This window comes from Scleropages formosus, chromosome 1 (assembly GCF_900964775.1).
Source record: "Scleropages formosus chromosome 1, fSclFor1.1, whole genome shotgun sequence".
Taxonomy (NCBI): domain Eukaryota; kingdom Metazoa; phylum Chordata; class Actinopteri; order Osteoglossiformes; family Osteoglossidae; genus Scleropages; species Scleropages formosus.
Window position 1 is genome coordinate 5,581,611 of NC_041806.1, and position 23,010 is coordinate 5,604,620.

A 23,010-nucleotide genomic window follows, 5' to 3' on the forward strand; every position below is an offset into this window, starting at 1 on the left:
GTGATTGTGCGCAGGCTGGGGGGGGGGGCACACTAACTCGGGACAATCGAGCCACAGCGACGGCAAGGAGTGGATCACCTTGCAGGTCTTCGCTGGCCAGCAGGTGATGCTGCTACCTGTGGCACAACCCACCAACGCTCCGGTGTCTTCCTGGCTGGCAGTACAAGCGCTGGGCTCGTAGGGGGTGTGGTGATGGATCTGCATGTCTCCTATTGCCCCGTGATGTTTCCTCCCACCACACAGGCACTGCCATGGCAGCAGGGTCAGGCTGCTGAGCGAGGCACCTTAGTCCACCGGGGGAGTCTGCTGTGAGGAGCCGAGTCTCCGCATGGAGTCAGGTACGGTACGCTCGTCGCACCGGTTGTGTCTCACCAACAGAACACTGAGAGTACCAACAGGCTGGAAGGCCGTGCTCTACGACCGTATGACATGTTCAAATACTGCTTTGTAGCTTCACAACACTGTGATCTTTCACACCGTTTCTCTCTGTCGGGCTTTATCTGGTCATGTGATCGGCAAAAAAGTGACTCCCTGTACAAACTGCTCAATAATATTATGCATTGCTGCTTTTTTGCAGAATATAGCAAGTCCGAAGTTATTTGTAGTAGAACTGATGCCCGACAAGATTAAATGACTGAAATGCTGCAGATACATTAATTTTTTAGCATTAATACATTGGGGGCATCACAAACCGTCTCGTGTGTGTTTGACTGGCGTGTGTGTGTCGATGGTTTGTTGGTTCCATTGCACAGGTTTGGTGATGCGATAATGAGCTGCTGTTCTAACTGTTTTGAACCCCACGGTACAAATTTACAACGTGAATTCAACATTTGCTTGTAAAAATTAGCTTATTGTTCTTGTTTCTGAATGAATAAGAATGTGTACATTTTTGGCATAGTGTTAAAAAAATTAAAAATATCTAATGAGAGAAAGAAGCATCTCAGCAGCATAAGAGGACTGACCTCTCTGTTACGATCTGGTGCTGTCTAATAACCTGAAATCTGTTTGTCTTGTGCCACTCCTGCAGTGATTGGCAAGGTGCCCCGGGCCAAGTACACAGTGGTGGGGGAAACGCTGCGGCAGGTCATCCCAGGTCACATGCAGTGCTCCATGGGCTGTGGTGGGCGGGCCTGCAAGTATGAGGACCCAACCCGTTGGAGGGACGACGAGCAGGCCATTAAAGGACTCTACTCATCCTGGTGTGAACCTCCCCCTACACTAGCACTTAAGGGTTCTGGAAAGATTGGTTGGGCGAGAAAGCTGATGGAGATCCTGATGGAGCTGATGGAGAAGTGGTGACAGATCCTGAAGGCACTCAATGGGACTTATTACTGGTGTGGTGCTGGTGGTGCTCAGATCTCTGTAGATCTCCCCACCAGCTTCCAGCCCTCCCAGGTCCATAAGACACATCATCCATCCAGGGGTACAAGGTCATAGCCGAAACCACCCCTGCCCACTTGGTGGTCCCACTCGCAAGAGGTCCAAAATCGAAAGCACAAAGGTTCTTGTTTCTGGCTCCGATGTGTTGCAACGACCTCCCTCTCTCACTCAGAGCTGCCACTCTCTCACTCTCTCAACATTTAAGAAGGGTCTCAAAACTCAACGCATTTGGACTCACTTTTCCCTTGATCTCATAAGCGTGCGATAAGTATTTGTGCTCAATAATTTCTAATAACAATTTGTTTAATAATGGAGAAGCCTATATGGAGCTACTTGTGTTATATAGACTGGTACACATGGTGGAATGTGACACGTTGCCTGTATTCAAGAATCACGTGTCTGCACCCAAATCTCTCCTTCTGTTGACGTAATGCACTCATCGGGTTGTTCTCTCGGACGTACGTCGCTTTCAAGAAAAGCGTCCGCTAAATGAATAAATGTAAATGTCAGTGTAAATCACAGAGTCACAAAGCTCACTATTTTAAAAGTTGTAGTTACATTTTTTTAACAGACGTACAACTCAGAGCAACCATGTGCTTCACAACAGTCGAGAAGATAGAAATGTAGACCAGTGGACAAGGTTGGAGTCCCGAAGAGATGAGGGCCCAAAAAAGATGCATTTTGAGAGCTTTCTTAAATATTGAAAGGCAGTCAGAGGTTCTGAGAAAGCAGTAGACCTGTGACTATGATGAGATGTTTCCAATTTAAGATAATTTCTCATCGATGAGTCTGTTTTTGTACCCATTGATGTGATTTTTCATCAACGTTTGCGGTAATAACTTTTTTCAAAACACTTTCTTCATGTCAGGATCACAGAGAACCTCTTGGCTATGGCAAGACCTTCAACAGAAATCATAGAGAAGTACAACATCATTGACCAATTCCAAAGGTACATCTGCACTGTGAAAAAGCACATGCATAGAAATTCTGAGAATAATTCCTAAAAAAAAAGAACCTGTGATTGTGATTTTTTTTTTTTTTTTTTAAAAAAAGCTACATAACAAAGAGAAACAATATTTACCAAAATGGAACTGAAAGTGTGTGTTCATTTTACTTAAACTAATCCTGCGTTGTGTATCGATATTGTGTATCGCAGTTCATCTTGGATGAACTCTGATATACACTGCATGGTGGGGTAAAGTATCTCCAGTCACAATGTGCTAGACATTCTGCATGGACATTCTTGTTTTTCACTGGATGTAGATGATGGTTGTATGTTGAGGAGACAAACAGTCCCTTGGGGGTATAGTGCCTCCAGTGTCTTCCACTGTTGAGATGAGGTACCCTGAGAGTGTGTCTGTCCCTGAGCAGGTGCGGCTTGAAGACGGTAATTAACCTGCAGAGCCCAGGAGAACATGCCAGCTGTGGAAACCCCTTGGAGCCCGAGAGCGGTTTCACGTACCGGCCTGAGACCTTCATGGAGGCAGGCGGTGAGTTATGCTCCTTGTCCTTTGAGGGTTGAGTCACGCTCCCTGCTCTCTGGCCTTCTTCGTCAGAATGTAGATAACGGGTCCTCCTTATTCGCTGGAGACAAAAGCAAAATGTTTCCTTGCTGCCAAGTCATGTCCAGAGTAACACTGTTGAATGTATAACCCTACAAAGGATTTTAAACTCAGCAAGTGCGTTGCCCTCTAAAAAAGTGACGCAGATGGACCCTTTTGACTTCACTAGAACAGACAGCTTCCATGTGCTTAGAAATAGCATATTACTAGTACTTGCAAATATTTGTACAATTTAAATGTATTATAAAGGTGGCATCTTACAGAATTCTTTCCATTCACAGTATATTTTTACAATTTTGGATGGAAGGACTACGGTGTGGCTTCTCTCACAACAATCCTAGACATGGTTAAAGTCATGTCGTTCGCCCTGCAAGAGGGGAAGATGGCTATCCACTGCCATGCTGGTCTTGGAAGAACAGGTGAAATGGCAGAACAAACTCTTAGAAAGTGTCAAGGAAGTCATGTGTTAGGATGCGCACTCACTGTGGTTGTAGGCTTTATTTTTTTGTGTTCTGATTCCATTTCTTCTAGGTGTGCTGTTGGCTTGTTACCTGGTGTTTACCACGCGGATGACCGCAGACCAGGCCATTTTGTTTGTGAGAGCGAAAAGGCCAAATTCAATCCAAACGAGGGGTCAGCTGCTCTGCGTCCGGGAATTTGCACAGTTCCTGCTTCCGTTGAGAAACGTCTTTACGTGCGCTGAGCCCAGAGCCAACGCCGTGACTCTCGCCCAGTTTCTGAACCGCCAACAGCACCTGCTGCACGGCTACGAGGCGCGGCAGCTGAAGTATATCCCGAAGCTAGTGCAGGTTGTCTGCAAGCTCTTGCTGGACATTGCAGAAAACCGACAGGTCATTGAGGAGGAGATCTTGGAGATCCCCGACCTCACTGCCGAGGTGGAGAGGACAGTGTCCCACCAGGCCATGAAGGAGCTGGACAGAGAAATGATCGGAAAGGGTATTCCTTGCTTGCCAGGCCCTCTTGTGGAGCCCAAGCAGACCTCGGAGTTATACATCCGGAAGAGCCTCAGCTACAGCGACTCGGACTTGAGCAGGTTACAGTTTGAGTTGAAACTCCTGGGCAGCCGCTTGTGCGAACTCACCCAAGCAACATCTCAGAGCAGCATTGGCGAGACTTCCACCCCTTGCAGCCCTGCCACGGCAGAGGTTTGCAGGAAACACTCGTTCTATGACTCAACCAACTCGGTCTGGGAGCAAACAAAACTGAGGAATCAGAAGGACGGACACTGTCTCCTTCAGAAGAGGAGGCTCCTGAAGGACACCAAGCGCAGCAAATCCTTGGGCTCCCCGTATAAAAACAGGAAGGTCAGCAACGCGACCATCTTGTCTGCTTGGCTGATGCAGCAGAACAACGGATCCAAGTGGGAGAGGTCTGGCAGAAAGCCGTCAGTCTGCAACAAACAGGGTTTTTGCATGGCGGGTGATGAGGAGGAGAAGGACAGATCATCAGAAGTCCCCTTCATCACAATCCAGACTGAGCTTACTCTGGAAAACCGCCGTGTGCTGGTGGCACAGGCCCTTGCTGTGGACCTGGAACAAGAAGGAGAGGAGGAGTACAGCCAAGAAGTCTCACGCTGGCAGGTAGGTGGTTTAAGCTTTGGTGAAAAAGCGATTTAAAGCCTTAAGCTCTCATTTATAGATCAAGGACTCCTGGACTGTACTTTTGGTATAATGTTTGCTTTTCCTTCCTGTATGTTATGTATTTTGCTTTATTAATACGAAATGTTTCACTGACAAAGAAATATTGATGGATGAGTATTAGAAACATCAAGAAAAATACATTATAGGGTGCCACGCTCTTACTGTGGGAAACGAGCTTAGGTGACCTGAGGTGGGATTTAAAGCGCAACTCCTCTGACTTTATAGAAGGAGCTGAACTCCAAGGAAGGTGCTTGGGAGCGACTGTGTTCGGAACAAGACCCATTCATCCTCTCTGGCCTCTTGTGGTCCTGGCTGGAACAGCTCAAGGAACCCATCATCTCCAAAAACAATGTCCAGAGATGGGAGGAAAACAACCAAAAGCCCCAAAGCGTCCTTGACTCATTGGACAAGGTCAGGTTTATCCAGTCCTCTCTCAACTGTTCTAGAGTACTAATGTAGAATTTCATCTTATTTCTAAGGATTATACACAATCAGTTTAATTATATAATGACACTTACTTTAACACTGTAATTTGCTGTTTTCTATAGGGGGCTAAGCAGACATTGACATGCATACTTGACTGTTTTGCGAATTTATTGAACATACCAGAAAATGTTGAATCTGCTTTCCTAAATCGAACAATAAAGGCTTTCTCTAAGGTATGTCAAAGCTGACCCAGATTCCACTTAGCGTTCAGCAGTAAGTGAGACCCTTGGGATAATATGTTTGTTTTTTTTTTTTTCATTTGTTTCCTTGCTTTTACATTAAATCAGATGAGAATGGATTCCGAAGATGGGAAGCTGCTCTACAATCCCATGAGAACAATCCTTGCACCAGTCCTGCATGAGATGAGGATGAAAGCCATAGAGGAACGACTGTCACTAAGTGCTCAGCAAGTTCGCTGATCACACGTACTCAACATCCACTTGGGGGGATATGCTAAAGAACAGCTAAGGCAGGAGCAGGATCCTCTCATTCGCAACAAAGACGCACTGGATCTCGAAAGCATTTGCAGTGGTTTCATTCACCCTTTCCCCATTAATATTATTGGTGTACAGAAATACTTGAAATGAACTTTGTGGATTAAGTTGTCCTTATTTCTAGAGTTTTGGATTTATTTTTACTGCCATCCTTGAGTGCCATGATATATACAGTAGTTGAATTTGTGTTTGCATTTCCATTATGTTTATTTTGTACTTTTTTTCCAAAAGGCTTTCTTTGCGTAAGAGAAACTATATTTTAATATTCACGGAGGTACATTACAAATAAGCTTTGGGGGCAATAAATAATCTTGTATAATGTGCAAATGTGTAAGAAATAAATCACCACAGTAATATGGGCTGTTAGTGAGTACAAGCAAGGGAAGGACAAAGCTGCTTCAATCCACATATTTTAAAACGGAAGTTAATAAAGCCATGCAAAATCAGTTACTGTCACTTATTTTCACATGGCGTTGGTTGGAAGACCTAGCTGCTCATTTGAGGAGCAGTATATTCTCCACCGTCCGCAACTAGTAACTTGCAGATATCTGACAAGCAACTGGTGTGGAGAAGGTCCTGTGGCTACTAACAACCCATTTATACAGCTGGGAAATTTTACTGCAGCAATTCAGGGTAGGTACCTTGCTCAAGGGTACTAGAACTGGAGGTGGGACTTGAACCTGTGACCTTTTCAGTCCAAAAAAGCAGCTTTAACTACTACCCTACCAGCTGCCCCTCCAGTCACTTCACCTTTTGACACTAAAATACCTGAAATCTCGGAGAGGTTACCCATAAATGTTTGACCTGTACACGTCTGAGGGATCGCCACAACACGGTTGCCATGTCTACCAAGTGGAGACGGTTGTTATGATACATCGAAAAGCACAACTAGACCCTTCCGTTATATTCTCTTCCAGCTGGTTTCTGTTCAGATTTGCAGTACATCATTTTGATCACCAAATGCCCTGGGTATTCCGTTACTAGAATCATCGCTGATGTCAGCCACCTTCATCTTGAAGATCATAACGCAGATTTATTCTCTGCAAACAGGGAATCGAGAGAACCTAAAATTAAACCTCTGCCAATCCTCTTCACTCCTGATTTATCCAAAGAATATACGCATCATTTCTAATCATTTGAAAGTTCTTACAGGAACTCTCAGAGCAGTGTAACTACAGCAATTTGCTGAGGGAAAACGACAATATAATTATTCTCGTCCCCTGTAAAATGATTTATGATGATTTTTCTCTATTTTGTTCTGCAACATGCTTTGATATACCAAAGGCTACAGTGTTTAGCTACTGCCTTCGTTCAAAAAAACGATAAATTACTCATGGATGCAGTATCTTCTGTATCTACATAGGTAAAGTCCTTTCATCAAAGGTACTATAGCACGAGACTCGAACAAGCAACCTCCCGAATAATGGCGTGTTCGGTTAATTACTTCCGCTGTCGTTTGCGAGAAATCCGCACGTTATTGGCTGTTTCAGATGAAACACTGGCCAATCAGATTGAGCCCTCTCACTTCCGCATCTTCAGGAAGCAGGAAGTAACGCTGCCTGTTGCTGCAAGTGTTCAATCTGCAGTAATGGACCACGATTTACCACATTTAACTCTGGATTGTCTCATTCACGTTTTCTCTTTCCTCAATGAGGTGGACTTAATAAACGCTTCTACCGTTAATAAGGTGAAGATGTAGCAATATAGCGACTGTCACTCACTGTGCTGCTTGAGCCAGGCGTAGCTAAGAGCTGATTTACTTGTAACAGTTTATTAATAAAACTTACTTACTTTAAATTCTTTCTGTCGTTTCAAATAAATTTGCAGGATTTTCACGTTAATTTGCTGTTCTTTGTGTTTTTACGTACACGCCTTATGTTTGTTTGCTGCATTTTTGTTCATGAATCATTCATTCACAACACAGCAGTATCAGTAATAATAATAATAATAATCATCATAATAATAATATTTTGTTGTTTACAGTTTTGGCATGAAGCTGCAGAAACGCCCTGGTTGTGGAGGTATGTTTCACTGCTTCTGGGGTGTTTGTCAAAGACACACTGACTGCGCAACAAGCCACCCGTAAGGTTTATAAAAATAATAAATATGTGTTTTATGTGAAGAATCTTTTTTTTTTTTAATGCACAGCCCAGGGTCAAAACACCATGCAGGTAGGACAAAACAAGAAAAATCCTTTCTTTAGGAAACTTTGTGAAAAGCTACAGTTGCACCAACAAATTAACTGAGAAATGTAATATTCAAAAGAATTTTTTAACTGCCAAAATTTGCATACTGGAAGTGCACATCTCACTCACTGAGATGTGTTTATTCACTGTAATGAGACTGATTTGCAATTCCGGAAATGAATATTTGAGTCTAATAGTGCCGGTAGAATTCACACACACACACACACACCATCTGAAGCCACTTGTCCCATACGGGGTCACAGGGAACCAGAGCCTAACCCGGCAACACAGGGCATGAGGCTGGAGGGGGAGGGGACACACCTAGGATGGGACGCCAGTCCGTCACAAGGCACCCCAAGCAGGACTCAAACCCCCGACCCACCGGAGAGCAGGACCCAGTCCAACCCACTGCGCCACTGCACCACTGTGCCCCTGCACCCGTAGAATTTTTGGTGGTAATTTGTATCTTCTGGATGACATGTAATACTGATGTTTGTGAATATGCAAAAAAGGTGTGCTCATAGACTACAGTAGTTGCAAAAACAGTGTGTGTTGTGCCCTCTCCAGGCAGATGTGTCTACATCGGTGGAGCTTCTGCAATATCGCACAGTTCGCTTCAGGAAATGGAAGGCTGTCTTGGAAGAGCTACTATTTGCGGAGGTCCATGTTGGAGCTCAAAATGAAGACGGGCAGGTCGTCCTCAGATTACACATGTAAAAGTCTGAGAGGTCATACTGGTACGTACACTTTATCCAGTGTGTAGAGACTGATCCACAGTTTTGGTGCTGTGTTCCTTATGGCTGATGTTCATGCTTGAGTTTTCCTAAATTATTTTAATTTATTTCTGCTTCAGGTAGTGTGGTTGGCTTTGCTTACCTGGTAGAAAACAGCCAGCACTCTGAATTCTGGAATGCATCACCAGTCGTCTGCAGCGCATCCTCCGACGGAACAGTCCGGGCTTGGAATGTTCAGACGGTAATCACCTAGTTTTCAAGAGTGAAGGTTATACCTCCTCATAGTGATGTGCAGAGTAACATTTTTTTCTCGTACCGATCAGGGTGCCCAGCTGTGGTCAAGTCCCGTCCAGAGCTCTCTGACAGGCATTGTCGTTGAGCCCAAGCACAAGGTTGTCTTCACCTCAGACAGTACCGGGGTGATTAAAGCCTGGGATGGTTGTACAGGGCAAGAGGTGGCCTCCTTCCCTACTGACGCCTCTAGATGCAAGCTGCTCTCCTACAGTTTTGAAGACCAGTTTGTCCTCTTTGTACGTGTCAAAACTTTAGAAACATACACAATGTAAACCATGTATGATAAAGCCATTATTACTCTTCTACATAAAAATGGCTTCCAGGTATATTTTATTGAGGAGAACAACTTGAACCTTTTTAAACCTACTCTTTTTTCAGGTTGGAACCGGTGGTGGCGCCTTATATTCATTGACCGCCCCAGCACTGTCATTGATATCACGTCAGTTAGTCTGTGACAGTTTCAGCCTCAACCTGCTGGTATCCTCTCTTGACAACAAGTGGATCCTCGCAGCTACAACTGAGGGCTTTGACTTCAACCCCAAGGTAACCCAGCCATACAATCTCCTCAAATTGAAATCAGAGGCTTCTGAGGGCACGCTGCTTATTCGTTTTATGCCCGGCAGGTTTTTTCCATCCAGAGTTTGGTATGTCCCACCGATGACGAGCCGCTGCTTAGCCAGCCCCTGCCTGTGTCAGGCTGCCTAGCTGCTGTCTTCCTGCCTTCCGACCCAGCCAAAGTGGCTTTGGTACACAGAAATGAGGACTGGAGTTCCAAAACTGTCTCTGTCTTTGAAGTTGTCTTGAAAAAATCCAAATACAAAACGGAAGTTCTAGGTAAAGGTTACGTCTGTTTCGGAATGATTTTACATAATGATTTTTTTCTTGTATTCACTACAATATCCGGCTTAAGTCCTGAACGTATTTGTGATATCAGAATTGCGTGTAATTAAATGAGCTTTCTGGAATTCATATGAACATGTTGTTTTCACATGATTATGTGAGGACCATTAATTTATTTGTGGACTGCATTATATTGAGTTTAATAATCATAATTACAGCAGAGTGTGTCTGCATGTGTTCCAGTTAACCAAGTGGAGACCTTCGTGCTGCAGCTGGACAGGTGGAGTCCTGATATTCTTCTTCGGGCCCAGGGGTCAAGCACTCTTGTGTTTGCAGTGGGGAATCTTTTGAAGGTGTACACCCTGAAAGGTGCTTTGCTCGCTAGTTTTGAGGATCATACCCAACCCATTGCTTCGCTTTGTGTGGTAAGCCATGCTTCTTTTGTCATAGTTTTTTAGTTTTGTTTGAAAATGCACTTCGTTTATGATTATATCCTTGCCATACAGGACAATTTCCGTGTGGTTACGGCCTCTCAAGACCTGTCCCTGCGAGTACTGACCTGGAAGAAGGATCCACATGGAGGCGTGTCGCTCGAGAGCCGGTTCCACCTCTTGGGAGGCTCCCACACAATGGCTAGGTTCGAAAGTACCAAAAAATACACCATCACAAGATGTTCACCATCACAAATATATATGTTCAACCGGAACTTTTTTTGCTGTGTTCATTTTTGTAAAATGTTTAAAAGACTTGTGACTGGAAATATAGACAGAATACACCCAATTACCTACTTCACTATATGCTAATAATTGTAATATTCAAATACATATTTTCAGATGCCATCCTCTAACTCTCCCAAAGGTTCTAAATATATTGCAAGTGGAGACAGAGCATCATTTCACACTTCTGCACCTTTTTGTTTTTTCAGGGGATTCACAAATGTGGCCTGTGATTATGCAAGTATTGTGGCCTCCGTGGAATCCACCAGTGGAAAAGACATTCTGAAAGCGTACTCCTTTAACTCTTGAAGACAGCGGGAGTGTTGAGCTGAGTGGCTGATGGGGGTGGTCATGTATGAAACTATCAAATATTCTTTTGCATATTTAATAGTTACAGTTACTGCCTTCGAAAGTATAATCTTGCAAAAATTGTGCACTTTATTTAATAAGCTTCATGACAGCATGTATCAAGTTCTGGACCCGTGGCCTTCTATTTTTCCACCTGAGTTATGCTGGTCCTTTTAAAATAAATTGCACAATTATAATCATGCCAACGTACCCTGTGGTTCATGGACCTCTTGGAGGTTTATGGATGAGCTTCAGAAGGTTTGTGAACCTTAGCCTTGCTTTGAAAGTAGCACTACATTTACATTTACATTTATTTATTTAGCAGACGCTTTTGTCCAAAGCGACATACATCTAGGCAAAAGTACAATTTATGCACTAAACGAATGTTTATTAAAAAAAAAAGTATTGTGCTATTACTATGTATAATCCTCCCTGAAGGCGAGAGGTTTCAGTGAAACAAACTGAAAGCAATATTCTTTTCAAGTGTTTTTTTTTTCTTTCTTTTTCTCAGAAAGTCCTTCACTTTCTTGAGCTTGTCAAAGGGGTTTGTAGAGAAGTAAAGCAGATGAACCTCAGCAGTATACAAATGTTAAAAGAATTTACAACTGTATTTTTGTGCTAATAAAAAGTTAATCAGTTGTATTTAAAAAGTTTATTTAATCGGTTGTAAAAATGAAAGCTGAATAAAAGATAACAGATTAATCTAGAATGAATAATTGAAGAAAGGCTTAAAATTAGGTACATTCATTGTAATCACTGACGGGAATAGAAATTATTGATACTGTTACTTTAGAGTTTTACTAAGATAAAGAAAAGGGGCAAAATAAGCAATTTAATGAGAAGCCCATCAAATCAACACACAAACATATACAATGGACCAGAAGGCTTTGTATAACCTAGGGTTCGAAAATTGGAATTGTGCGGGAACAGCGCTATTGCACATGTAAACCTGTAGGGGAAGCGATTGTAAAGGATTTCAACAAAAGTCTTGAACTCTGAGAAGCCTGATGGCACGCAGGACACAAGTGACATACCAATCCAGTATAACTGGATTATGCAAAAAATATGTAAAGATAACATTTTCAGCTTTCTTGTGTTTGATATTGCAGAAGTGCATTGTTAAGAACTCTAAAGAAGACACTCAAACCTCCAAAACAAGCCTTCGCTGCATGGGTTTAAAATAAAGGTTGTGACAGTACGTCAATTGTATACATCATCATAAATCATATATGATGCATTTATTGTCTTTGAACCTTTCACAAATGCATTTTAAAAACTTAAAATGTCTTGAGAGACATCAAGATCATTTTACATGAAATCACCTGGATGATGTTGCCAAATGATTATGTAGTGGCAATATTGATAATGTTATCAGTTCATTTTAAAGCAGTCAGTAGCAAACTATCTTTACTAACCTATTAAATGAGTAAATGGCCATAGCTGTGGAGGGTTTCATTGCTGATTGTATGCTCAGCTAGGCTGTTTTTTTTTTTTCCAATATTAAGAATTATATAGGGGCTTAACCACTTGTCAGGTAGTGGGGACCACAGTTATACACAAATACGGGGGACACATCAGTCATACCTGATCCTGCCCCAATCCACCTAAGTGTAAAGGTGTAAAATGTTAGGCTACGTTGGTCTCTTTGGGTGGAGTCCCACGCTGACTGAGGATGATGACCAACTGCCGTGATGAATGAGATGTTCCATGTTGAGCTGGGGATCCCAGATACCATTTAGCAACAATATCATTATTACTTGTTAACTGGCTTAGAATTGTTATTTAATCTAGAATGCCCAGGAGGGGTGGGCAGCCACTGGTCTGTGGACCCACAGAGGTTTTTTCTCATTCAACCTTCAGTTGGGAGTTTTTGTTCCTTTCCCCGGTGGCCAGTAGGCATACTTATAGCTCTGTAAAAGTACTATATTATGGTGACCATTAGTCGACTGTCTTCTTTGATGTTTTTGTTTTTCTTGCCTTATGCCTGTGTTAAAGCGCTCCCTGTGTGAGAAGAGCTCTCTATAAAAATGAATTGAATTGAGTAGTTTATTAGCAATATTAACTCCTCATTAGTCCAAGGCCACTTAGAGTATCAGCTACTCACCTTTACCCACTTATACAGCAGCATAGTCAGGGTCAGTGCACTGACTGGTAATAAAGGTGCGCGGAGGCTGTGGAAGGAGCTGCAGAAGGGGTTGAAAACAGGGATAAACCGGAAGGAGGGAAAGCGGCGGGACTGGGTTCGGAACCCCTCCCAGTGGATTTCTTCTCGTATTTCCATTCATTGACTTTTCGGATTTTTTTACACTCATTTTTAAATGTTTTTTTTTTTTTTTTTTTTTTTTCCCCCTCTCCTTCCCGGTCTACCTTGCAGCAATAGTGCGTAATTTTGTTTGGTACACAGGTGAACGCGTTAATGAGATTCCGGAGATGAGCCCCCACCCCCCATCCCCCACACACGCCCTGATGGATGATGACATGGATAGATATATATAGATAGAACCTGCACGGCAGCTCCATGTGACACACAGCACCTGCGCGCACAGAGGCTCCCGCCGCACAGCGATCGCGCGGACGACGCGGGCTCCAGGTGAACTTCACTCGGCCCCTCGGGAAGCCGAGGAGATCCGCGCGCCCCCCGCCCCCCCACACCCTGCAGCTAGTGCGCGCCCGCCGGCCGCCCCTCGATGGACGTCCGCGCGCGCGGCGCGGCCACTTGGAGGTGATCTCGCGGCGCGTGCGGACCCAGGGCACCTTTCCCAGGTGGCGGGAGACACACCGCGAGCGGGGCGCACCATGAGCAGGAGGACGCGGCGCTGGATCGTCCACGTATTTCTTTGCCTGGGGATCGTCTATTTGAAAATCGGGTGAGTAGCTCGTGCGACAGCGTGCGACAGCGTGCGACAGCGTGCGGACGCGTGCGGGCCCTCAGGTGACACCTGGAGCTCGCGCTCAGCTCTCGGGGGCTCCACGCGGTGCGTAAACGGAGGATTCGAGCCCAGCATGAGACGATTAAATTAGAAAACAAGGAAAAAGAAAAAAAAAAAACTGCGCGTCACTTTTCACTGGGATTACAGTGTTTACTGCTACTCCAGAACTGGTTACCTGTGTGAGACAGAATTGTGTGGACACCTGCTTTACTCGGTCCGTGAGCTCGGATTTCTGTGCGCAACCAACCCTGAACTGCGCATGTCACATGTGTACAGTAAGTTAAGATGAACCTAAAAGTTGTGATTTAACGTATGTAATTACATCTACGCGGATAAACTGAAAATAAAAAAAAAAAAGAAAATAGGGATACCTATTATTAATTAATAAGAACTTAGTATCCAAATGTTGCAGCGAGTGTAAGTAAAGAATATAACTTGTGGTTATTCTTCAACATGTTTTACAGAGGAGATGGATGTGTGCCGCCCACATTAACATAAATATCATGCGCGCTTCATGTCAAACACTCAGCAGATTTAAAAGGAAAAGTTTCGGATAAAAGCGCAGAATTACCCTAAAAAGAGGTAAAAACCATGAATATGAACTAAAAGTGAAAAACCGCGTTATAAGTACAGCTCCATATTTAGTAAAGGGAGAAACCCGGATTCGCGCTGGATTAATTAAGCGCTCTTCTTTTTTTTTTTTTCTTTTTTTTTTTTTTTCCCCGAATACCAATCTCTGCGTAGTGTTTAGGGCTCGTCACCGGAAGGTTTCTGGTTCGAATCCCGCTCCTTCTGCTCCGCTTCCCTTGATCGGGGTGCTTTCCCAGGATGGGCTCAGAAAGCACACCCTACTGCGCAGATCACATGGCTGCAGTTCCTGAGGGAGAAGCTCGGCCGCCGCTTATTTCCCGTCAATAATAAGGAATGAATCTGCGCTCTGAATGAAGCGCCGCTGACCGAGCGCTTCGCCGTGTGCTTTGCGCGCCTCCGCAGGGGCTTCTCCTCCGTCGTGGCTCTGGGGGCGAGCATCATCTGTAACAAGATCCCGGGTCTGGCTCCTCGACAGCGCATCATCTGCCAGAGCCGGCCGGACGCCATCATCGTGATCGGGGAGGGGGTCCAGATGGGCCTCGACGAGTGTCAGTTCCAGTTCAAGAGCGGCCGCTGGAACTGCTCGGCGCTGGGCGAGAGGACCGCGTTCGGCAAGGAGCTCAAAGTGGGTACGTGCCGTGCCGTGCCGTGCCGTGCCGTGGCGTGGAAGGACGGGCCTTGCCGGGACCCCCCGGGGCCGTGACACCAGTAGTATATGAGAGTGACTCCGAAAAAAGAGTGTTTTTCACAAAGGTGGAGTACCTGATGAGGGACATGTTCGCAGGGAAGATCTGTGATTGTGTTCTGCTAGAAAAAAAAAAAAAAAAACAGGTTCAGAGCTCTCTTCTGTCTTTTTTTTTTTTTTTTTTTTTTTTTTTTTTTTGTGTAAATTAAATTTTAAAATCACCCCTGTGGTAGGAACTTTCTAAAGGAGCAAACTGCTGACAGGAGCATATTATGCCATCTAGAAACAGGGTGGTGTTCGGAATGGGGGGGGAAAAGTCCCATTGAAAGTTGTTGGTTCTCAACACACATTGATTCTGCTGGAGTGAAAATAGGTCTTTTTTTAAGTGACAGCTCCACTTTATATGTCTAATTATTCTGGATATACATGTTATTTTCCCAAATACACAAACAAACATACTGACAGATGATACATAATACATAGTGTATATATTTATACGTACACACACATATATATGTACATTTGTACTGTATATAGTGTATGTGTGTATATGATTTATAACATAAAATATACTGTAAAATCCAATAAAGCTGAATTCCTGAAGTCGGATCCTTGCCCTAAAGTTAGGATTTAATGTCACTCTTTGGGAGTTCTGAAAGTACCAAAGCAGTACGGTCTGCCGGTCCTTTAGCTCGTACCAGAGGAACAGACTACCATTGTTTGTTAGGGTGTGGGAATTTGGCAAGAGGATGGACCAAGCCCCCCCTGACCACAGACAGGACTTCACACTCAACCTTTTCCTTTTGTTTTTTGAGCTTCTTCTGCCGTGGAGAGTGACATCTCTTAGGATTTGCACACTTCGTTGTGCGGAGGGAAAACTGTTGTCATTTTAAACAAAAAAAAAAAAAAAATGAAAGTTGCTTCAGGCAGCAGTGAGTTTGGTGTTTAGGGTTGCGATCTGGCAATGGAGAGGCCCCTCTTCCGCCGTAGTACCCTTGACAAAAGTACTGTACTTGCTCTGATTTGGCACAGTAATAATACACATGGGTGACAGTGCTAACCATGTTAATTTCTGTCCAAAATAAATGGATGAGTGAATTTTAGCGATGATGTAATGCTTTTTCATTAAGAGCTCAGCTAGAAGAAGGAGGTTTTGCCACCAGCAGTGTTTTTGAACCCCTGAATGTGCTGTTATGTGAAGCCTGTTTTAATCGTCCGAATTAAATGCACCCGCTCAATCCCACTGGGGAAAATAATTCGGTAATTATGTCATTTAGCCCATTTTCCTGCCTGTGTGTGATCATTTACATGCGCCACTTGATGGAGACGTGTATGAAGGCGAACACAAGTATGTTTATTGCTGGTTATAAAGCTGTCTTCCTGTCTTTCATGTGCATGTGTTTCTGCGAGCGTACAGGAGTGGATTGGTTTTTATGATACGATTAAATATTATTCAGTTTAGAGTCTGCTGAGGAGGAGGCCGAGCTTCTGCTTCTGAAGATGAACTGTCAGAATTTTAAAAACGCACCGGCGGAGCCATCAGAATGCACCTATTAATTCTTAGCCAGCATAAACTAAAGGAGCAACAATGGTTAAAACTATTTACATGACTTTACATAACATTCCCCACGATCAAAATACCTGCTTATGATTTCTGGTGCCAATATTGCTTGATTTTTTTCCCTCGTTCACATCACTGGAAATTCTTCTGAGTGACAGTCTGACAGCAGACACTGGTGCTTCACCTCATCCATCACCTGCAGTAGCGTGCAGGTCTGGGGACCAGTGCTCCTTCAAGGTCTTGCCTGCACCTGTCATCTTCACAGACTACTTCCCACATGCGATGGAAGGTGCCAGAATGACCAGGCTGGAGTCTAAATATATCGCCCCTATCACTTGCATTGCATTGTTTGTTAAATATGCGCTCATTCCTTGTGTCCGATGGGCATGTTGACCTCTTCTTCCTGTTGCAACGGCCCATCCTCGAATCCTACCCAGAGAACAACCTGTAACTGTTTACATATGACTTAAATCTAATGTGACCTTTTTTTCATGGTTGAATTAGGCAATTGAAAGAGTCAATATGTAATGAATGCTTTATTTATAGTGTGAAGGGGACGATCCGCTCTGTTGTCAGCTTGCTATCCGGTGACGTCTCCGTCAGGTGCTCGCTGCCCATCGGGCATCACATTTAAGGTCCTTTTCCACAGCCGGCTCTATAAATGCACGGGGTGGCTGGTTTAACGCTCCCGTCCGCCATCAGAAACCTGTTAGGGTTAGTACAGCACTGCCCTCTGACTTTGGGTCTAAGGAGCTTACCTGAAATGCATTCCTCTTTTCAGGCAGCAAAGAGGCAGCCTTCACGTATGCCATCATCGCTGCCGGCGTGGCCCATGCCATCACAGCAGCCTGCACCCAGGGCAATCTGAGCGACTGCGACTGCGACCGGGAGAAGCAGGGCTTCTATGACCTAGAGGAGGGTTGGAAGTGGGGCGGGTGCTCTGCGGACATTCGCTTTGGCCTGGACTTCTCCAAAGTGTTTGTGGACGCCAGGGAGATTAAGAAGAACCCCAGAGCGCTAATGAACCTGCACAACAACGAGGCGGGACGCAAGGTACGTGCCCCGTGGCACACGCATTCCTTTTGCATCGCGACACGGAAAATCTAACAATCAGGATCTTGGCGGAGCTGGCACTGTCAATCATTAATCTATGATCTAACCTATGGCTACGTAAAGGCATGTTCGCGCCATGGCAGAAAGAAAGCAATGGAAAAAGGCAACCTTTCCAGTAAGATTATAGGGATATTGTTAGAATGGGCCAAAGACTGGGCTGTGCTGTCAGTGCGACTGAGATTACGCGGGTCCTTCACACCAACGTGGTGGTGCAGGTGGCACAGGGTGGTTCCATGTGAGGCTCGTGCGCAGCAAGCACAGGAAGACACAGCGAAGGGGGCCCTCACCGTGGAACCTCCTGTAGACAAAGCGCTCCATCCCTCTTAAAGTTGACCTTCCACGATGAGCTTTAGCCTGCGAGGTGCTATGCTTTTGCGAAGGAACGTGTCATGAACGTTTCCGGAGGCTGAAAACATGAAGGAAAAATGAGGAGTTGGAGTGAATTTGGTGGCTTTTTTCATCCAGGTGATTTTAGAGGAGTTTGGATTTTGTGTGATTGCATTACATTTATTTAGCAGATGCTTTTCTCCAACGCGACTTCCAATGAACTCTATGTAGCGTTATCAGCCCACACACCTTATTCACCGCGGTGACTTACACTGCTAGATACACAACTTACACTGGGTCACTCATCCATACATCAGTGGAACACACCCTCTGTGTCACTCACACACTATGGGGGAACCTGAACAGCTTGTCTTTGGATTGTGGGCAGAAACCAGAGCACCTGGAGGAAACCCACGCAGACAGGGGAAGAACATGCAAACTCCACACAGACATAGCAGGGATTGGACCCATGTCCACTCGCACCACCCAGGCGCTGTGAGAAAGCAGCACTACTTGCTGTGCTGCTGTGCCACCATGATTGGAAGAGGATGTGGCAGAGACTGTAGACAGTGCTGTGGAGCACAAACTCTGCTGCGAGGTCTTCGAAGTTAGAGTTCCCCCGTGGCCCGCGTACACACACACAGACGACTCCACCGGGGTGATCAGACACCGCACCGGGATGCACGTTCAAACAAGGATCTACCAAGAAGGTGTTCTGAGGACTTCAGGTAGTCTACATGTCTGGATGCCAAAGAGAGAAGGAGAGCAATTTGGAAGCATGGGTGAGACCTGTACTGGCACGCAGCGGGTGGGAGAGCCCTGCCCCAGAGTGCCGAACTTTCATCTAGCTGTGCTGAACTGCCGCTTGGGCTTTGGGGAGCAAACCTCACCAAGCAGCTCAGCTGTCTTCAGTGCAGACTGCTCTTAAGGAGTTGACATCTCTTTATCTGAGCACTTAAACCAGCGTGTTGCAAACTGTCTGCACGGGGTATATCTAAGTGGCATAGTTTTTCCTTTCTTGATGAAGGGGTGACCACTTCTGACAGTCAGCTGGTCGGGTGGTGTTTAAAGATGCTGTCCTAGTACCCAAAGGTCGCAGGTTCGAATCACATCTTCAGCTGTAGTACCCCGGACCAATGTACTCACCCTGAAGTCGCTCCAGTTAAAAAAAGAAAAAAAAAACCAAGCTTTAAAAACGAGTAAATAATTGTCGGTGGAATTAGCGAATGTCATCAGTGTCATCAGAATGTCATAAGTAGCATAGTGGTTAGAGCTGAAGGACACGGGTTTGAATCCCACCTCCTGCTGTTGTACTCTTGAGATGGTGCTCACCCTCAATAGCTGCAGTAAATGGGTAGGACAGTGTAACTTACTGAATTACATCTTACATTCAATTCTTTCAAAACCATATAAGCTTTATGAATTGTTTACTGGGTTCAAGAAATCAAGGAATACCATGTCCATGGATGTTTGTATTTGTTTATTCACATTCAAACTAGACCTAAAATAAATTCTCTTTTCCTTTTAATCTCACTGACTGACTCTTGCTACCTGCTTATCCTGATCAGGATAGCAGTCATCCAGAGCCTACCCTGGGGCCAAAGCTGGGGGGTACCAGACCACTACAGGACACCCACATACATATACACACTCACCCATTCACACACTGTGGGCAATTTTGAGATAATGATTCATCTGAACTGCATGTCTTTGGACTGTGGGAGGAAACCAGAGCACCCGGAGGAGAGCCACGCAGACACGGGGAGAACGTGCAAACTGAACATGCACACCGACTGAGCTGGTTTCAAACCAACACCCCAATAGTCCAGACACTGTGAGGTGGCAGCACTACCCGCTGCACCACCCTCCTCTTAACCTCTTAGTACTTCTACCTGTTTTACAGAGCATTTGAGCAGGTTATTCTTCTGCATTGTAGAAGTTCCAGAACTGCTCTCCTTCGTGCAGTCAGTGGCCACTGATCGAGCTGGAACATTTCTTTGAGTCTTGACGTGGGTAGCACGAGGTTTCGGGTAACCGACTCACAAGCAGGTATGGCTGGGATTCAAATACGGAACCTCAGGGCCTCCATAGCTTTATGGCTCGATTTAGTCAACGGCAAAGAAAACATGTCAGAAAAAGTGTCTAGGATGCTGGGATATGCCGAGCACAAAAGTATAAACAAAATGCAAAAATACGTATTAAGTTATTACATTCAAAGCGGAGATATATTTTCTCAAATGTGTATTTAAATTAGATGTAAATTACTGTTACATAAGAATATCTTGTGAACTGCTTGTTAAAAGCCAGCACTCTATGCTTAATTAATAATTAAAATAAGTAGCATTTACGCAAGGTAATGGTGTGCATGCTATATTACGTGTGTTTTATTTAGCTTAAGTGGATCAATAAATCACACACGATAAAAATGGTGTAACTGCTTGTTCATCCAGCAAGAACACAGCCGCAAACTATAACGAAACAAATAAAACGTTCCGTGACTGACCGAACAGAGCATCGAGCGCACTGATTTATATTATTCCCTGCAGTCAAATAAAAATAATTGCATGATGGCGCTTGAGCTCGGTTTAAATGCAGGATTTTAGGGATGATCGAGCCAATGATGTGCTTTTTTTTTTTTTTTTTTTTTTTTCCCCCCAACTGAAGAAAACCATCTCTTGTGCGTTATCAAAGGAAGTGGCATTGATAATCTCAGCAAACAGTCAGAACGTTAAGTAGATTACTTTTTCCTGTTTAGTTCCTTCAGCTGCTGGCTCAAGGTCACTGCGTGAAAGTGGAGAAAGAGCCTCGGTATCTGTTGCTGGATCTCCCTCTGCTCTGGGACGTGATGATGTGAGGAGCTGAAACCTGACGCTTCGGCCTCGGTGTGGAGCGCTCTTGTTTTCAGGCAGCCAGCATGCATCCACCCCCCCCCGTATTTATTTCACGTCCATTCAGTCAAAACCACCAGCCTCCCAGTCCTCGGCTTTCCACAATAAGCCAACATTTACTGTGGCGCGTGACGTCACGGGTGCCGAGCGCTCGTGTTATGGGACACAAGCAAGGGAAGAGTCTGTGGGAATGGGGTCTGTCTCAGTCGTGTGTGTGTGTGTGTGTGTGTGTGTGTGTGTGTGTATTGGTTCGGGTTCACTTGCTGTACTCATCTTTTCATGGAGGTCTCCTTTCTTCTTCATCTGGGGGTGTGAAAACAGCTACTCCCCAGCACAATGAATCGCTCCATCCATGGAATGTGCCAAAGCCCTTGTCTCAGCCTGTACAACTATTTCAGTAGTGCTTTGCCTATAGACACAACTCTGAGAAACTCATCATAGTTTAGCTACCTTTATTATCTATGTGCACCATCGGGCGAGTGTTGTGAATAAGTAGTCCGAACAGACTGCTATGTGTAATTCCAGTCTTGCTCTTACGGTACAATACACAATTTACACTGTATATTTATTACACGGCAAATACAGTATAATAAATTAATTATAGTTACTTTCCTGCACCGTGTGCATCGGTGAATTTTCTGTCTCCGCCATATGGAGGGAGAGCCACCGTTTTTTTGCTCGGATTTTTGCAAAGAAACGAAACGCAGTGTATTTCGTATCAGTTATGCTAGATGTATCTTAACCTCCAGAAAAATTTGTCTTGGAAACCGTGGAAGCGTATTAATAAAGCAAAAAATTCACCAGTTGGTCGTCCTGTTGTGTGGACAGTGGGCAGCAGTTGACATACTGCTAAAGGAAATGGCCAAGGAAATCTAAATTGGGGTCTTGGAAGAGATACATGTCGCTTATTCATTCGAGGCATACTTTACGGCAATAATGAATGACAGCGTCGACCTTGTGTTCTGCAGATACTGGAAAAGAACATGCAGCAGGAGTGCAAGTGTCATGGGGTGTCGGGGTCCTGTACCACCAAGACCTGCTGGACCACTTTGCCCAAGTTCCGGGAGCTGGGCCACATCCTGAGGGAAAAATACAGCCGGGCGGTGCACGTGGAACCGGTGGTCATCAACCGCAAGAGACGGCCCTTCCTCAAGATCAAGAAGCCCGACTCCTACCGCAAGCCGCTGGACACAGACCTGGTGTACATAGAGAAGTCGCCGAACTACTGCGAGGCAGACCCGGTGACGGGCAGCGTTGGCACGCGGGGCAGGGTGTGCAACAAGACTGCACATCACCCCAGTAGCTGCGACCTGATGTGCTGTGGACGGGGCTACAACACACACCAGTACTCCCGCGTCTGGCAGTGCAACTGCAAGTTCCTGTGGTGCTGCTATGTCAAGTGCAACACCTGCACCGAGAGGACGGAGGTGTACACGTGCAAGTGACGAGCGTACGGATGACGCGCAACAGAAGGCCTGGAGGAAGCAAAAGAAAGAACACATAGCTTGTAGAAGTTCTGGGGCTTTGCCTGCATTCTGCAATGGCGCCCCTTTCCACCCCATTGACACAGATGTAGGTCTCCCATCTGCATGGGTATGAGATGGGATGGACTAAGGGAGGAAACGGTAGAGATGATTCCGAAGGAATAAAGTACAACCGAAGTGGCGCCATGGGACACCTCAGTGAATTTGTTTGCGTTTGAGGGAAAACACGGTTCAGAACAAGGTGCAGAGTTACTCTTGGATGTGGCTCTCTGGGAAAAGTAGATGATGCTCTCATCCACAAAGCTTTTCATATCATGTAGCCATGGACCCAGAAGCATGGATTATAGTGAGTCGGGAGCCCACTCTGAGCTAACCACCCTTGTTTCCTCCAATACAACTTCTCAGCACTTATTCCAATGGTACAAAGGTTCACCTAAGGCTGTGGTACGATGGGACAAAAGTTCTTGGACTTTTATCTTTTTTTTTTTTTTTTTGGGATTTATTTTTTTGGCATGAATTCAAGGATGGAATTATATAACATTATTTAACATATTATTATATAGTTAAAATTAATATTATTTATTTAATGAGCAAAATACTCTATATTTCGGGACACTTCCACGTTAGACCTAGCTGGCTGCCTTGCTATGTGGACGATCTTGACGGTATTTGTTGAAAGCATTTTTAGCACAAAACACGTTTTAAAAGCGAAACACTGAATCTCTAGCTA

General features: G+C 44.8%; 3 protein-coding genes across 4 annotated transcripts; all 3 read left to right on the forward strand.

The window, feature by feature from the left end:
* Positions 1–328: 328 nt before the first annotated feature.
* On the forward strand, positions 329–5,508 carry ptpdc1b (protein tyrosine phosphatase domain containing 1b). The gene is made up of 10 exons (XM_018737543.2): positions 329–338; positions 1,028–1,199; positions 2,249–2,329; positions 2,752–2,870; positions 3,224–3,361; positions 3,474–4,267; positions 4,307–4,543; positions 4,829–5,014; positions 5,152–5,262; positions 5,377–5,508. The coding sequence occupies exons 1-10, from the start codon at positions 329–331 to the stop codon at positions 5,506–5,508; spliced, it is 1,980 nt and encodes a 659-aa protein (XP_018593059.2).
* A 1,626-nt stretch (positions 5,509–7,134) lies between these two features.
* On the forward strand, positions 7,135–11,050 carry fbxw12 (F-box and WD repeat domain containing 12). Of its 2 annotated transcripts, XM_018737524.2 has the most exons (10): positions 7,135–7,270; positions 7,567–7,604; positions 8,337–8,506; positions 8,623–8,744; positions 8,827–9,033; positions 9,176–9,340; positions 9,421–9,631; positions 9,881–10,062; positions 10,144–10,274; positions 10,563–11,050. In XM_018737524.2, exons 1-10 carry the CDS (start codon positions 7,172–7,174, stop codon positions 10,660–10,662), a joined length of 1,425 nt encoding a protein of 474 aa, XP_018593040.1. In that variant the 5' UTR covers positions 7,135–7,171; the 3' UTR covers positions 10,663–11,050. The 2 variants fall into 2 exon arrangements, with proteins under 2 accessions (XP_018593040.1, XP_018593041.1); XM_018737525.2 differs by lacking the exons at positions 7,135–7,270; positions 7,567–7,604 and adding an exon at positions 8,197–8,224.
* A 2,384-nt stretch (positions 11,051–13,434) lies between these two features.
* wnt7ab (wingless-type MMTV integration site family, member 7Ab) lies at positions 13,435–22,766 on the forward strand. The gene is made up of 4 exons (XM_029254338.1): positions 13,435–13,568; positions 14,625–14,851; positions 17,250–17,521; positions 21,765–22,766. The coding sequence occupies exons 1-4, from the start codon at positions 13,498–13,500 to the stop codon at positions 22,239–22,241; spliced, it is 1,047 nt and encodes a 348-aa protein (XP_029110171.1). The 5' UTR covers positions 13,435–13,497; the 3' UTR covers positions 22,242–22,766.
* Positions 22,767–23,010: the final 244 nt, after the last annotated feature.

Bases quoted from the DNA above. Each gene is read 5' to 3' on its own strand.
- ptpdc1b (XM_018737543.2), top strand. The intron at 1,200-2,248 runs GTGTGAACCTCC...TCTTCATGTCAG, and splicing joins AAAGGACTCTACTCATCCTG to GATCACAGAGAACCTCTTGG. The intron at 4,544-4,828 runs GTAGGTGGTTTA...CTGACTTTATAG, and splicing joins AAGAAGTCTCACGCTGGCAG to AAGGAGCTGAACTCCAAGGA.
- fbxw12 (XM_018737524.2), top strand. From the start codon at position 7,172: ATGGACCACGATTTACCACATTTAACTCTGGATTGTCTCATTCACGTT. The intron at 8,507-8,622 runs GTACGTACACTT...TTTCTGCTTCAG, and splicing joins AAGTCTGAGAGGTCATACTG to GTAGTGTGGTTGGCTTTGCT. The intron at 10,275-10,562 runs GTTCGAAAGTAC...TTGTTTTTTCAG, and splicing joins GGCTCCCACACAATGGCTAG to GGGATTCACAAATGTGGCCT.
- wnt7ab (XM_029254338.1), top strand. From the start codon at position 13,498: ATGAGCAGGAGGACGCGGCGCTGGATCGTCCACGTATTTCTTTGCCTG. The intron at 13,569-14,624 runs GTGAGTAGCTCG...GCGCCTCCGCAG, and splicing joins ATCGTCTATTTGAAAATCGG to GGGCTTCTCCTCCGTCGTGG. The intron at 17,522-21,764 runs GTACGTGCCCCG...TGTGTTCTGCAG, and splicing joins ACAACGAGGCGGGACGCAAG to ATACTGGAAAAGAACATGCA.